The 14,073-nt window shown below is 37.2% G+C and overlaps 1 protein-coding gene across 3 annotated transcripts in view; it reads left to right on the forward strand.

The window, feature by feature from the left end:
• DOC2B (double C2 domain beta) overlaps positions 1-14,073 on the forward strand; it is a 452,434-nt gene that overhangs the window by 209,189 nt on the left and 229,172 nt on the right. For 2 of the 3 annotated variants that reach the window (XM_072136265.1, XM_072136267.1), the window contains exon 3: positions 8,339-8,362. The exons of the other annotated variant lie outside the window; for it this stretch is intronic. In XM_072136265.1, the coding sequence (XP_071992366.1) occupies positions 8,339-8,362 (24 nt within the window). The remainder of the gene's footprint in view (positions 1-8,338; positions 8,363-14,073) is intronic. 3 annotated transcript variants of the gene reach the window in all.

The following is a 14,073-nucleotide window of genomic DNA, read 5'->3' on the forward strand; positions in this document are numbered from 1 at the left end:
AGCGCCAGCTCCATCCCAAGATCCAACTAACATAGTTGCAGCACCTTTAATCTACTACTAGTTCACTGCCTCCATAATAATAATAATAATAATCTTTATTTATATAGCGTCATCATATTCTGTAGCGCTTTACAAATCATAGGAAACAAATACAAATGTAATGTAACAGAGCACAACATTTGTATGGAACAACAGGAGTGAGGTCCCTGCTCGCCAGAGCTTACGGTTTATGAAGATGATGGGGTAACACGAGGTAAAAGAATATTTAATGGTCAAGCCATTCTTCTTAGGGAATAGAAAAAAATATAATAAATGGAATTGCTGTCGCTTGAACCACTCAGCCGTCATCTTATATACCAGGTCCAGGGTGAATGGGACTGCAGAGAAGTCTGGTGCCTGTTGGTTGCTGGATAACAGATGGGAGGACGACACAGGACGGGTTAGTAGAAGAGTTAAAACTTCATGCAGTTAATGAGTGTTATAGGCTTGCCTAAAGAAATGGGTTTTAAGAGCACGTTTGAAACTTTGGAGGTTAGGTATTAGTCTGATAGTCCAGGGCAGAGCATTCCATAGAATTGGTGCAGCTCTAGAGAAGTCTTGGAGACGCGAGTGGGAGGTCCGCACTAGGGTAGAGGTTAATCTAAGATCACTGGCGGATCTAAGAGCACGGGTTGGGCGATAGACTGAGATAAGAGAGGAGAGGTAGGGGGGTGCAGCATTATACAGAGCTTTATGGATGAGGGTTATTATTATTTTAAACTGTATTCGAAAGGAGACTGGCAGCCAGTGCAGCGACTGGCATGAACTGTAAGCATACATGGTCCCCTTATCAAACGAGCTGTGTCAGGCAGAATTTTGGGTTGTTTTCATGGCTTCCATGTTAACTTTGTCGCCACCCTGCTGTGTAATCCACAAAATATACTGGCAAACTTTTATCATGTACCGATATTATTTGAGCGCTTCTTGCTCACCTCCTTTGGTTCCTCTCTGACACCCATTGGTTTGAAGCCTGAGTCCAATTAGGGTATGTCACCATGCCACTCTCTAGCCTGCTGCCGCTGCCTCTGCCTCTGCATGCCGTCCCCTATAGTGTCAGGGTCAATTATTGGATGTTTTACATGCTATCTAGCTTCATTCTGTCACTCTGTCATGGCCATGCTGTTGCCCATAATTTCGGCATAATGGTGCGATTAAGCAGCCTCAGAGGCATCCATGCATGCTGCCCCTGCTGTTTCCTGTCCATTTCCGTGGTGTTTCCATCCTTTTCTGAGGTTCCCAGGTGTTTGGCCAAGCTTCCCTGTGCAGAGCCTTGGTCCCCTTGAAAAATGCTCGAGTCTCCCATTGACTTCAATGGGGTTCGTTATTCGAGACGAGCACTCGAGCATCGGGAAAAGTTCGTCTCGAATAACGAGTACCCGAGCATTTTAGTGTTCGCTCATCTCTAATTGCAATATATTCAATTGGCTCAACATTAATAGCAAAGGCTATTGTTTCTAATATTGTGGGAGAGTGAGTAAATATGATTAGTTTATGTATATATAATGCATCTTCTTTAGTAAAAATGAGTATAAAGCAACTCTAACTGTTGCTTTGCACCACATTCCTGGGTTAGAATTTAGGCAATGTAATTTGCACAGTAAGTTCTTCCCAGGGTTGTGTGGATTTCTACAGGTACATCTAATACCTTCTAGAATACTGCAACTATTCTTAGCAGATAAACGGTTCTTAAAGCTTTCATCTTTGAGAAATACTGAGAGAAAATCAAGCAGCATTCTTGCTTTAGATCTATGTTTCCTGTAGCTGTCAATAACTGTTGCTGAAAAAAGTAGATAAAATAAAGTTTTCCTGCAAACCTTAAACAGGATCGTATGATCAAAACCTTAGATCATTAACATAAAACAGTATATCTACTACCAAAGCAATTGAAGACTCTTAAACTCTTTTTTTGACCAATCCATTTTAGATAATTCTCAATACCTATTTCTAGACTCTACACTAAATACAAACAACATATGATAGTAGACCACCAATTCATTATTCAAAAATATAAACTTTATTCAGACACAAAAAATGACATATGTACAATCACTATGACATAAAAACAGACCCATAAAAACAATCCATGATAAACACTGTAGTACATCACAGGTCCAGATTATGTAATTGCAAAATGTATATCACACTTAAGTAGCCAGACATGATAATATAAAGTGCTAGTGCAAAAAATATATAATACCGTGTTTCTTACCCCCACTATAATGTCCGGGGTATGTGTAATTAATAAACACAAAAGAGAATTTTACAAAGTAAATAAATAACAATAAATACACAATATTCACAAAAATAATAAACATTAGGCATACTAAAGGTTTACTTCAAAGTGGAAAGTCCGGTTGTTTAGTCCCATACATATACATTACACAACTCATAAGTATATCAACATATTCCATCACAGTGTAAAATATACCAACCAGATTGCATGGCAATATAGACCAAAGGCGATGTGCCACAAAGACCCCAATTTTTCGCCGTCGCTTCCTCAGGGGGTGAGTGCAAAAACCGCACATCACCTTTGGTGATGACCCCGAAACTGTTCTCAACTTCGCTCCTCCGCTGCCAGCCCTGAGATCTTGCTTCGTCTCTGACCTTGAACCTCTGCCCCCAGCATTGACCTACTTCCTGTCCCTGACCACGAAATTGCCTGCAGGTTGTGTACCTTGACCATGGCTGCCACCGCAGACAAGTTACGCCTGTGGAACGACCTGGTGTTACCACGCCGCAGCAAGTCCAACCTGCTTTGTAGCTCTGGTGAAGACCGGGTGCCACTTAGATTCCGGTCCCAGGTGTCAGCTTGTGTCATCGTCCGGGGTGGTCCAGGGCGATCACTGACCCCGAGCCTTGACAAGTCACTGAGAATATTTACACTACTTTTTCATATTTTTGTGATTTTCCAAAATGTTTCAGTCAAAAAATTAAGTTATAAAGACTAATAATGAATATTCACTTTTATAGACTTGTGAGATATAGAAAAAGTTTTATATATTTGCTTTCATTCAACAAACTAAATTATGGAACATTCCATTGTAACTGATTTTATTGAATTTTAGTGTATATTCTTGACATTGCAAGAACTAAGGCAGTTCATATTCTTTTATATTAGTAATAGTAGTAGAAGGAGGTGCCAACAATGGGAACAATCATCTAAATATCCTTGTGTTCTCGTAAATTATAACAATACTGAAATAAATGTGTTCTTGCACTGATAAAAATAATCATAATCAGTTATAATTAAACTTTTATTTTATAATAACCCTTTCATATGTCTATCTAGTTTCATCCAATTGGTACCGATATAGTACAAGATTCCAATGTGCTGGTTATAGAGCATCTTTAATGTCCTTCATTTTATATTTCAATTTGCTTTATGTAAACATATAGATAGAGAAATCATTTGAAGCTATTTTTTTTTTTAGTACAGAAATTAATAGAGCAAGAACATTTTCTCTGTGTCTTGTTTTAGCTCTTTCTCCTGCAGTGAGCAGTATATCTGGAAGCATTGAGAGCTCCATCTACCTCAACCTGATAAGGAGACTAATGATTATCCCTTTCTACACCTAGAGCATATATCACTTGACGATTCAGGTCTCTGAAGGTCTCTGAAGTGATTAGACTATCCAGGGACTGTTATAACTGTACAGAGCTATAACATAAGTAAGATGATCAGCTTCTTATCTAATCAGCTGCCAGTGGTATACCAAACTGCTTCAATAAAGAAAATAAACGGGAACATATGTTTTTACACAGTTTACTATCATCTGAATTATTCATTTACAACATTTTGTTTAAAGTTTAGTTACGCTTTAGGGCTCTTTCACATTGGACTTTTTTTGGGCTTATGGACACATACAGATTGGTTTTCTCTTGCAGGCTTCAGTGATTTTTCACTGATCCCCTACTTAATCGTTCTCTTTTAATGGACTTGATCAGCAGTCATTGGAAAACAATTTAGAGCCTCTCTGTTCACCGACAACATTGGATCAGTGGAAGAAAACTGACGTGGGAATCAGCCCATTGAAAAGAAAGGTTTAGTAAGACATCAGTGACAAATCACTGAAGCCAGGAAGAGAAAAACAATCTGTATGCGTCCATAAGCCGAAATGGGATCAGTGAAAAATCAATGATGTGAAAAAAACACCAGTGTGTAGAAGCCCTTTAAGTGTAGGTTTCTTGCTGTGATACTTATAATTCATGTCTCTGGATCTATTAGACATGTGAATGGACTCCACATTATAGATTGCTTCATTTTTTTTTGTGGCAGATTGCACAAAATCTATTACAGTGCAGATGCCATCTGATAAATTTGGTGTATCTAAAGACTGTCTTAAGAAAAAATTAAACTTAAATGTTTGCACAGGAGTATTTTTTAGGACACAAATGTTTCCCATCTTAGCCACAGGTCCACTCCTAACCCAGGTCCTGTACATTTGCACTGGATTTATGTTGGCTACCGTTGGTTACTGCATTGTCACTTTTCTGATACCTCAAGTATCCGACCCCTTGCGCCAAGTGTTTGACTAGTTACTAGAGTGATGTCCCCATATTGACCTCCTTCCTGACATCATTAATTTAAAATTTTCCCCAGTGTTGCAGATAGTATGAACATAAAAAACCTGCATGGCTCAATATCTTATTTTTTTGTGGGATTAATCCTTGAATGCTATCTTTGCTTATTCACTTTATGTCCACTTAGTCACTTTATGTCTTTTGTATTACTAAATATCATACTGTATATTTATTGACATAGTATGTAACAATGCTTATTTGTGAAGAGACATATTTATTAATGTGACTACTCTGTAACTCAATTGAAAGATATTTTGTATTAAGTTGAAATTGTCCATTGCACATTGCAGCTACTAAAATGTTATGTTATTGAAAAAAATGTTTTATTTTCTTTGTACCTTTCCTATTTCATTACTAACTAGACTACTCAGAATTCTGTGGTTTCAAACAAACATTCACATGTTGCAGTTGAAACTGTATCTCAACTTCATTGTAATAATTTCTGATGTGGTTTTAGGTGCAGTTTCTTATTTTAACAGGTCAAGGACACAAACTGAACAGGTAAATTACATTTATTCAACAGGTTTCCCCTTCCAAATAAAATCACCCTGTTCAGTTCATGTCTTTAACCTTTTAAATTAAAAGTTAAAATCACCTCAAAACTGATTACAATGTAGTTGAGATGCAGTTTGAGCTGCAACATGTGAACGCACCCTGAATACTTCAGGCTTCAGGCTTTTGAAATTCTTATTGATAGACCCTTAGTATCTTATTTCTAGGGATAGAAATAAGAATCCAGAAGAAAAATTTACACTTCTATCTATGATGCTGTAGAGGGGAAAAGGTTGACTTTCAAGAGATCTTTATGTTTCTGAAGTCTGCTACCTTTGTATCTTAAAATAAGTGAAGCAATAGTGTAACCCAGGATTGGGGTTTTGCTTGAAGTATATTTTCTTATCAGTGTTAATAAAAAGACTCTGTCTCTTATGGCAAATCTATTGCCACAATTTAAATCTCTTATTTCGATATTTCATGTAAATAAACCCTCCTAAGGGCTCTAGAGATAAGAATAACATATTGATAACCATAATCTTCCAGCTGAAAGTATTTATGAAGAGAAGTATGACATTGCACTAACAGTACATCCCAGAGTGATTACAGTAATTGTTATTGACATTGCATAGAATTGTGTTTAAAGACCCCCATATACATTAAATAACAACGAATGATCATACATGTGTCGGACAGCTGTTTCTTATACCCTTGCACCATTTTCTCGGCTAATAATTCATGTTTAAAGGGAACATGTCATCAAGAATAGGCACAATAAACCTTACCCAGCCTCCACTATGATGAAAAACACTGTTAAAACGCCCCGGCTTAGATCTGCCTCCTCCCACCAGTAAAATTGCTCCCCAAACTTTTTCTGCTTTTATCTATGTTGGCTATGTTCCTATTAAAAAGTACAATTTGTCCCACAGAAAACCAGCCCTTATTTCTGTAAATGCAAAAAAGAAAAAGCAATGGTATTTGGAAGTTGTAAGATGTAAATGCAAAAACAAAAAAAGTCCTCTAAGATCATGACCTCTAGTTTCCTGCACAGGGAAATTATCTCATTGACTACAATATACATAATCACAAATTACAGGCAGCAGTAGATTATAATACAGGCGGTTTGGGCGATAGCTAGAGGTCAAAGCCTTCTGGAGGCCACCGACACCACCCTTCAAATTTTATACTGAGGCTCACCTTCACCTATGAAAACATCTTATTTCTGTTCCTCCTCTCAATACACATGTACACAGGAGCCATCTCAGGACCATTAAAGGTCCTCCAAGGGTCCTGAAGCCACCAATTCAAAGAAGATAGAAGAGAGGAATCCTCCATTTCTCAAGAAGCTTCATTCTAGTACCATATGTAGGAAGTGAATTCAAGACTTGTAGCAGCTATAATATTCATATAGCCCAGAGCCAATGGCTGTATTAATCTGCCCCTGGCAAACTGTAAGCGAAAGAGGTCACATCAAATAACAGACAACAATGAACAGTTGCAAACAGAACTACTGCGTAAATATGTTATATTTATGTATTTTTTCCTATTGCTTTGTAAATCATTTTTATTTATATAAATTCAATTTATGTTTTTTATTTTACCAGTTTTTGTGTCTGCAATAATCTTATCCACAGTTACTGTTTATGTACAGACCGCAAATAAAGTACCTCTCTCCTTCCTTTTCCCAGCTGGAAACATAAGTGTTCTCCCAGACACCAATCAATCAGTTATATATAATCAAACTCATGCATCTCTCTCCACATCATCCTCTATTAAAAATGTTATAGAATCTTGATGTCCATGGTTAGACATTATAATATAATATTAGTATTTCTGCTTTCTTGACTTGCTATTTTTAACCACTTTGAGGTTCCTGCTTGGATGTTATTTTACTATGTAAATGAAAAACATGCTGATAAGTACCGTAATCTCAAAAGGACGAGTATAATTTAACTTTTTAATCTAATTGAATAAAAGCAGTTGGACTCACATACTCCACTCAAGACCCACATCTATGAGCCAGACCCAAGAGCTCAAGACATCTATGTATTTAAGAATATTTCCTAGATAAGAATGACCACATGTAATATTACATTTTCCTTACTATAAAACACATAGCTAAAAGAAGAAAATTTTAAAAAAGCAAATAAAAAAGGCAAAATCAGCTCTTTTAACATTTTGCTTGCATCTGACAAAAAGGTTGAGACACTTAGATATGGTTGCCTTATAATGTGCAACTTAAGCTAAATTGCATATAAAATAAGCAGAGTCATTAGGTTACATATGTGTGGATATGTATTGTTATTCATTTATAGGTATTAGGTAGCACCAATCTGGCTTAATCTGATCCACTGCACTTGCTTCCTGCTACAACCATATAAAATGTTTTACAAGAGCTCGGGTTTAATCACTGCAAGTAAAAAAAAGTTAATATTAAAATGTATATCTATATGGTAGGGAAGATAAGATACACTCAACATGCAGCTACCTTCCTTTCCTTATAACAAATGAACTATCCAGATACATAAATCAGAGTAGTTTTATTATTTGTATATAACAACAAATTCCGATAACATCAAACAATATAAAAATGTAATTATTATTGCTTGTGGCTATGCAACAAAAGTAAGTACAAATATTATTAATCAGATCTAATAATAATTATTGACAACATAAAAAAATGATTTGTACACTTGCACATGATGGCCCAGATATATGAAAATTGGTACAAACAGCCTTAATGCAGTTTGCTTCACTAATGTGCAGTTTGCGCCAGATCATCCTATAGTGGGGCGTGGTCATAATAAATCTGGTCTGTTTTCAGGATGTGCACGCACTTGCACCTTTTTTTGTGATGCAGCTCTGTAATAAATGCAAACTCCAACTAAGCACTACTAGGCATCTTTAGGTGCATAGTTTTCTAAAGTGTCTGACAAAGTACAACTGCAACACAAAAGTGGCACTAACACATTACCTAAATACATGTGATTTTTCAAATGACCTTCTTTTTAGTGCAAACATAGGAAACACTGGTGCAGACACAATGATATATCTGGGCCATTATCTCTCTGTATTGTAGTACATTGTATGGTGATCATGTCTTCATTCTGCTGTGTCACAACTCATTTCATGCTTTCTCTCTTCATTTTTCCCTGTCCCGTTTGTCTCTTCCCATCCACTCGCTTACATTTCATGCTTACCATCTGCTCTTTGATGAGGGAAGCTGCCAAAAGTTTACTACAAAAAGGTAAGGGACATAAGTTAGAAACAGAAATATGACAAGTAATTGACAGTTGACAGTTTTTAATACATTGCATATATATATATATATATATATATATATATATATATTATATAGATCATACAGCAAGATAGAGACCTACACCACATTTGTCATCAGGACAGGCATTAGGGGGAGGCAAACTGGGAATTTGCCCAGGGCCCCCTGTCCTAAATGGGCCCCCTGCACATGTATTTTTGTGTGCAGAGGATGTTTTTTTAATACCCCTTGGTTGAATGCCCGGGTGAAGATGCTTATCATCTATTTCCAGTCTATATATCTATCATCTGTCCTCCTATAATTTGACTATTTCCTATCTATGTATCTGACTGTCTATCTTACCATTTATATATCTAGTTTTTTGGCTATCTATTCATCTATATTTCGTCTATCTATTATCTATCATATCTATCAATCAATCGATCTTCTATCTCTCTTCTTCCGTATCTATTCATCTTTCTATCATCTATATTACTATATATAATAAACATTATAATTATACATCTATAAATAAAATTAGAACTCTGTAATTTGGAAACCTTCCTGCAGCTAAGACTTGAAGGAACTTCAGTTCACTAAAACCTATTAAAATACTAATAGAATAACATTTTACTGTAAACAGTAGAAGTGAGATCGCACCTACTTTAAGAAATTTAAGTTTTTCTATTCTGTCATGTAAACAGAAAAACTAAAAGCAAGCTGTGACAGATCTACAGATGTGACAGACAAATGATGGACACCAACTGCGTCCAGCAGACCCCATTAACTTAAAATTGGAATCCCTCAGGTTCTGTCACGGTGTCTGTCATTTAACTGGAAAAAATAGACCTTATTTCTCTGCAATTTTTTTTTTTATGGAAACATGACCATATCCCCAAGGAAAGTTTGAAACAAATCCTCTAATGTAAATGTGATCCGAGCCTAAGCTCCCAATTTCTATGACTACAGGTATTGAGCTGCTTAAATGTATCCTTAACATCTATGCAGTGAACTTGAGACACTGCATCAAATAAACTAAGCTATAAAGCAGGTGTGACCATAAAGGAGCATTTTCCCATATGAAGAGACCAGTATATCATAAACAATACATTACAGTTGTTTTGATAACACAATTTGGAAATCCATACCATTGCTTGTTATAGTATTATGATTCTCAACAAGGAGTATCATAGTAGAAAAGGTTAGGAAAAGACAAATCCATCATGTCTGGGTACTGGGTAAAACCAGAGAGTAGCAAAAACCCTGAAAGCAGAGACTCTTCTAGCCTCTTTGCTGCCTGAGACGAAAATTGAAATGGAGCCCCTCACCCCTCCAAACAGCCTATCCCTGATCCAGTTCTCACTGAAATTGCAGGGAAATCTTAGAAATGAACCTACAACCTGATCAAATGCTTCAGTAGTAATAACAAGTGATACCACACAAAATGTCACCAGCTCACAGACATTAGTGGCATCTAGAACCTTACATGTGTTGATCTGCTCCATCAGCTAGAGGACTTTATCACAACTTCTTCCTGCCATGGTTTCTCCCTGTTGAATTAACCGCAAATATCTGCCGTCTCATCCATCTTCTCTGTAATGACGTCATGATGTGTGCCGGTCTGTGTCATGCAAGGGGCAGTGTGCAGACTTGGGGCAGGAACAGTCTGTGCTGGCCCACTACATGGTCCAGCAACCCCCCCCCCAACTTGCAGAGAGGGTGAAGAAGTCGCAACCCCCAGCTCTGTGACAGGAATTATGACTAAATCACAGCTTGTACTCCTAAGGCATACAAGCCGTGAGAAATCCCCCTTCAAATCTTTCTGTAGATTAAAATTCCGGCAGGTCTGATCCCACATTCCAGATGAACAAATATTGTATGGGTGGAAGTAAATCTCATTCTCAATCATATATGCCTACAACTACCAAGGCATTATAACATAAAGGGAACATGGTGGGGATGATTTGGGACACTAAACCACCCAAAGATCTTACAGACCAGTAGTTTAGTGTCCCAAATCACCCTTTGTTAATTTTCTATGTGTGACATAGAAATTGTGACAAAGAAGCTGGCATCGTGTTTTGAGCACATGGAAAGCTCTCATACAGGTCGATTTAGGACCCTAAACCTCAGGCCCATACGAATTTGTAGGTGGTTTAGGGTCACAAATAGACCTGACAGGTTCACTTTAAAAATAAGATATTGTTTTATTGATTAGATGATACTTATTATACCAGAGATACATAATGCAGCACAACTTAAAGGGGTATTCCAGGAATCAGCATAATTCATATACAAGTGGGAACTCAAAATGTAAGCTAACGTGTAATTAGTTGTTATTTAAAATTTTGCTCCTCTTAGCAGAAAATGCTGGTGACATAGACTGTAATGAAGAATTAAAATGCTACCGGCCCTTTAATCAGTCCGTTAATTTCCTCCGCGCGGTCCGTCACAGAAAAGAAGATGGCCGCTGGTCACATGTCCACATCACATGTCCTGTACCTGCCTGGGCAGGGTCATGTGATCACCACTATTTTTGGCAGTAGTCGGTTGGTTGCAGTGCATCCAGTATGGCCAGTGTTGTTGTGATGGCAGTTACACATCATTACTATGGTAACAGAGCAAGAAAACCTGTTAGATCATCACTGGGAGCAGAGCATAAGAGGTAGGAGGAGTTACTGAGAACTAAAGGATCATGGAACTTGTAGTTTCCAGTGGCGGCCATCTTAGTGATAACTCCACCTACTTTAGAGAGGCCATAAATTTTGTAAATCATAAAATCATATTATTTTAGCTCTGTTTTGTGACTAATGACATTGAGTATTGTTGTATTCATTTATTTATATCAGCATGGGTTTTTGTGTCACACGTTTATATTCCCGGAATACCCCTTTAAGAAGTGAGAATTTGTATATAGTTTCTAACAGTGTAGATGATGACACTGACATGTATCCAGAACACTAGAAATCACTCAGCTCAATGTATCCAGCTCAGGTCTGTTATTATTTCAGGCCCTGAGGGCTGCTGTAGTCAACTGAACAGTGAGGATGCCAAGTTACGGATCCTATGAATAGGTCATCAACAACCTTATCTTGGAAATTCCCTATTGTAAAGCTGAGTGAAATTCTTAATAAGTTAAAAGGAACATTTTCTCAATCAAAATTCTATTTTACAACAGCCTGGACTTGTACAGATATGAAATAATAAGACAAAGTATCAACCAAGCAACTTAAAAAGGTTATCAATGTTCCAGAAATAGATTCAGGCACCATACATAATAGAAATAATGGGTGTCTGTAGCTGCCCAGAAAAAGCATTTTAAGGTCTCTACAAGAGGCACAACATTTAACCTGTCTGCAGCTACTGCACATAAGAGAACTAATCCAGACATATAGGCAGCAATTATAATATTAGCAGTTCAGGAGTTGAAATATCATGAGTATGGTATAAATATTTCAGCATGGTGGTTTCATACTGTTTCAGTGCATTCCATCAAAATGGGTATATGATACTTCAAAAGGGAAATTATTGTCAACAATGGAACCTTGGTTGTCTTCAAGCTTGGTTTTCTCCTTTACATAACAAACCAAGTTAAAATGGTATTCCAATACTTGGGACCAGTACATTTGCCAGATCACCAAAATGAGCATTCCATGTAACCATTTAATTGATGCTGCTACATATGAATCTAAAAAGACTGAATTGGGTTTTTTGGCATACAGAAAAATTTTGAAGCCAGCTTTTATATAAAAGTTGAATAAATCTATAATCGTTCGGTCCCCAACGTAAGGGCACCTCACTTAAAGACGACCCCCAGTTACAAAGGACATGTCTGCATACTGTGATGTCTGGTGATGCTCTCTTGATGCTTTACTTTAGTACTTGGCTGTCCCATCCAGGTCAACATCTGCAAAGAGTTTTCTACAGTTTTCTCCCACACTCCACAAAACATACTGATAGGTTGATTAGATTGTGAGCCTCATGGGGACAGGGACTGATTTGGTAAGCTCTGTGTAGCGCTGCATAATCTGTGTGCTATATAAATAAAGGAATTATTATCAGATGCAATGATCAGCTTTAAGATTTCTGTAATAAGGTTTTATTGATAATCTGTGTTCCCATGACAGCACAAAATTGTGAAAATCCAATTGTCACAGGGACAAAGAGAAAATTTGCCTGGAATAAGAATGATAAAATAGACCAGTTCTGACTTGCATACAAATTCAACGTAAGTACAAACCTAAATAACCCACCTTGTACGTAATCGGGGACTGCCCGTGCACATTTCCAGAAAGCCCCCTCTGCTCCAGTGGTGATTTACCAGTCCTCTGGATTTTGGTCTCATTTAGTCACCTGACTGAACAGCGAATGACTGCTGGGAGGAGAAGCTCCAGAGACCAGAGAGCTGCCCTTGCATTGGAAAGGAGGTCCTCTGCAGTGAGGTTTCAAAATATACTGTTTTCTAATTGTATTTAAAAGCTGCTCCAATGAGGATTTTTCCCTAATGGACTGAAAGAAATCATTTTCTTCTTAATAATTTAGAATTTTTATAATAATATTATACAGAACAGATGAAAACAAACAACACTATCCTGGTCCTTCATATCCTCTCAAGTAATTGAAATGAACGTAGTATAATGTGATGTTTTGTAAGAATTTTGATAATATGATATTATAACCATTATAAAATCATGTTGATCAATAGGGCGCATTGAAACTGCAAACTGCACTGAAAATGACTTCATATTATAATTTCAATTCAATTGATTTTTTGCAAACTTTCACAGAGACTCTAATATAGAGCATAAATAATGGAGCTAAACCTAATGGAGTTTACCTAACTTAAAGGGGTATTCTCATTTTGGCATACACATTTAATTTAATTCATCTGCCATATATATACATTTCTTCAATTGGATCTACTTGTGTCATGATAATTTTCCATGTTGGCATGTTGTCGCTTAGAAATGAGATAGTTATTGTTGGATTCGACCACCACAATGTTCTTTTAGCAGTGGCCATGTACGAGCTATTGAGGCACCCAATCATCTGGATTCAGTGTTCATTACCACAGGTTGGCTGCAGGATATGCAGTAACTCCCAGCAATTTTGTATGCAAAAATAATTTGTTTCTTTGCACAATCACTCAGTTGAGGTGGTCATAGCTAAAGTACCATATGACTACATTTATTGGAAATTATTTTCACAGAGGTATCATTTTTTTTAATAACATCCAATTGAAGAAGTGTAGAAGTGTATTTATATGGCAGATGTATTCAATTAAATGGCAATGCCCTGATAAGAATACCGTTTAAGCAGGGGCGTAACAATCTAGGACCACAGGGGGGATGGGCCGTGGCTATCTCCATTCAATATCTCACCTTCTTCCTGCAGACAGCCATGGCTTGGCATGACCCCTTGACATGAAGGACGGGAGTTAGACAAGGTATCTATCTCCATGCCCGCTCATGGAGGGTTCCCTGCCAGACAACTTTACTTGTCTGCCTAAGGGGCTTGGCCTTTGGGAAAAGCTGTGGCCTTGTGAGAATAGACTGTGGTCAGTGGAAAATAATCAGTATGCCAACATCAAATTAAGAAAGTTTGTGTGGATTAAAATGCAAGCAATTAGAACTACTTTCAATTGTGGAAAATCAGCAATAGATTTATGTAATTGCCCCAAAACTAGAAAGGAAAAAAAT

The sequence above is a fragment of the Engystomops pustulosus genome, chromosome 2, assembly GCF_040894005.1.
Source record: "Engystomops pustulosus chromosome 2, aEngPut4.maternal, whole genome shotgun sequence".
Lineage (NCBI taxonomy): Eukaryota > Metazoa > Chordata > Amphibia > Anura > Leptodactylidae > Engystomops > Engystomops pustulosus.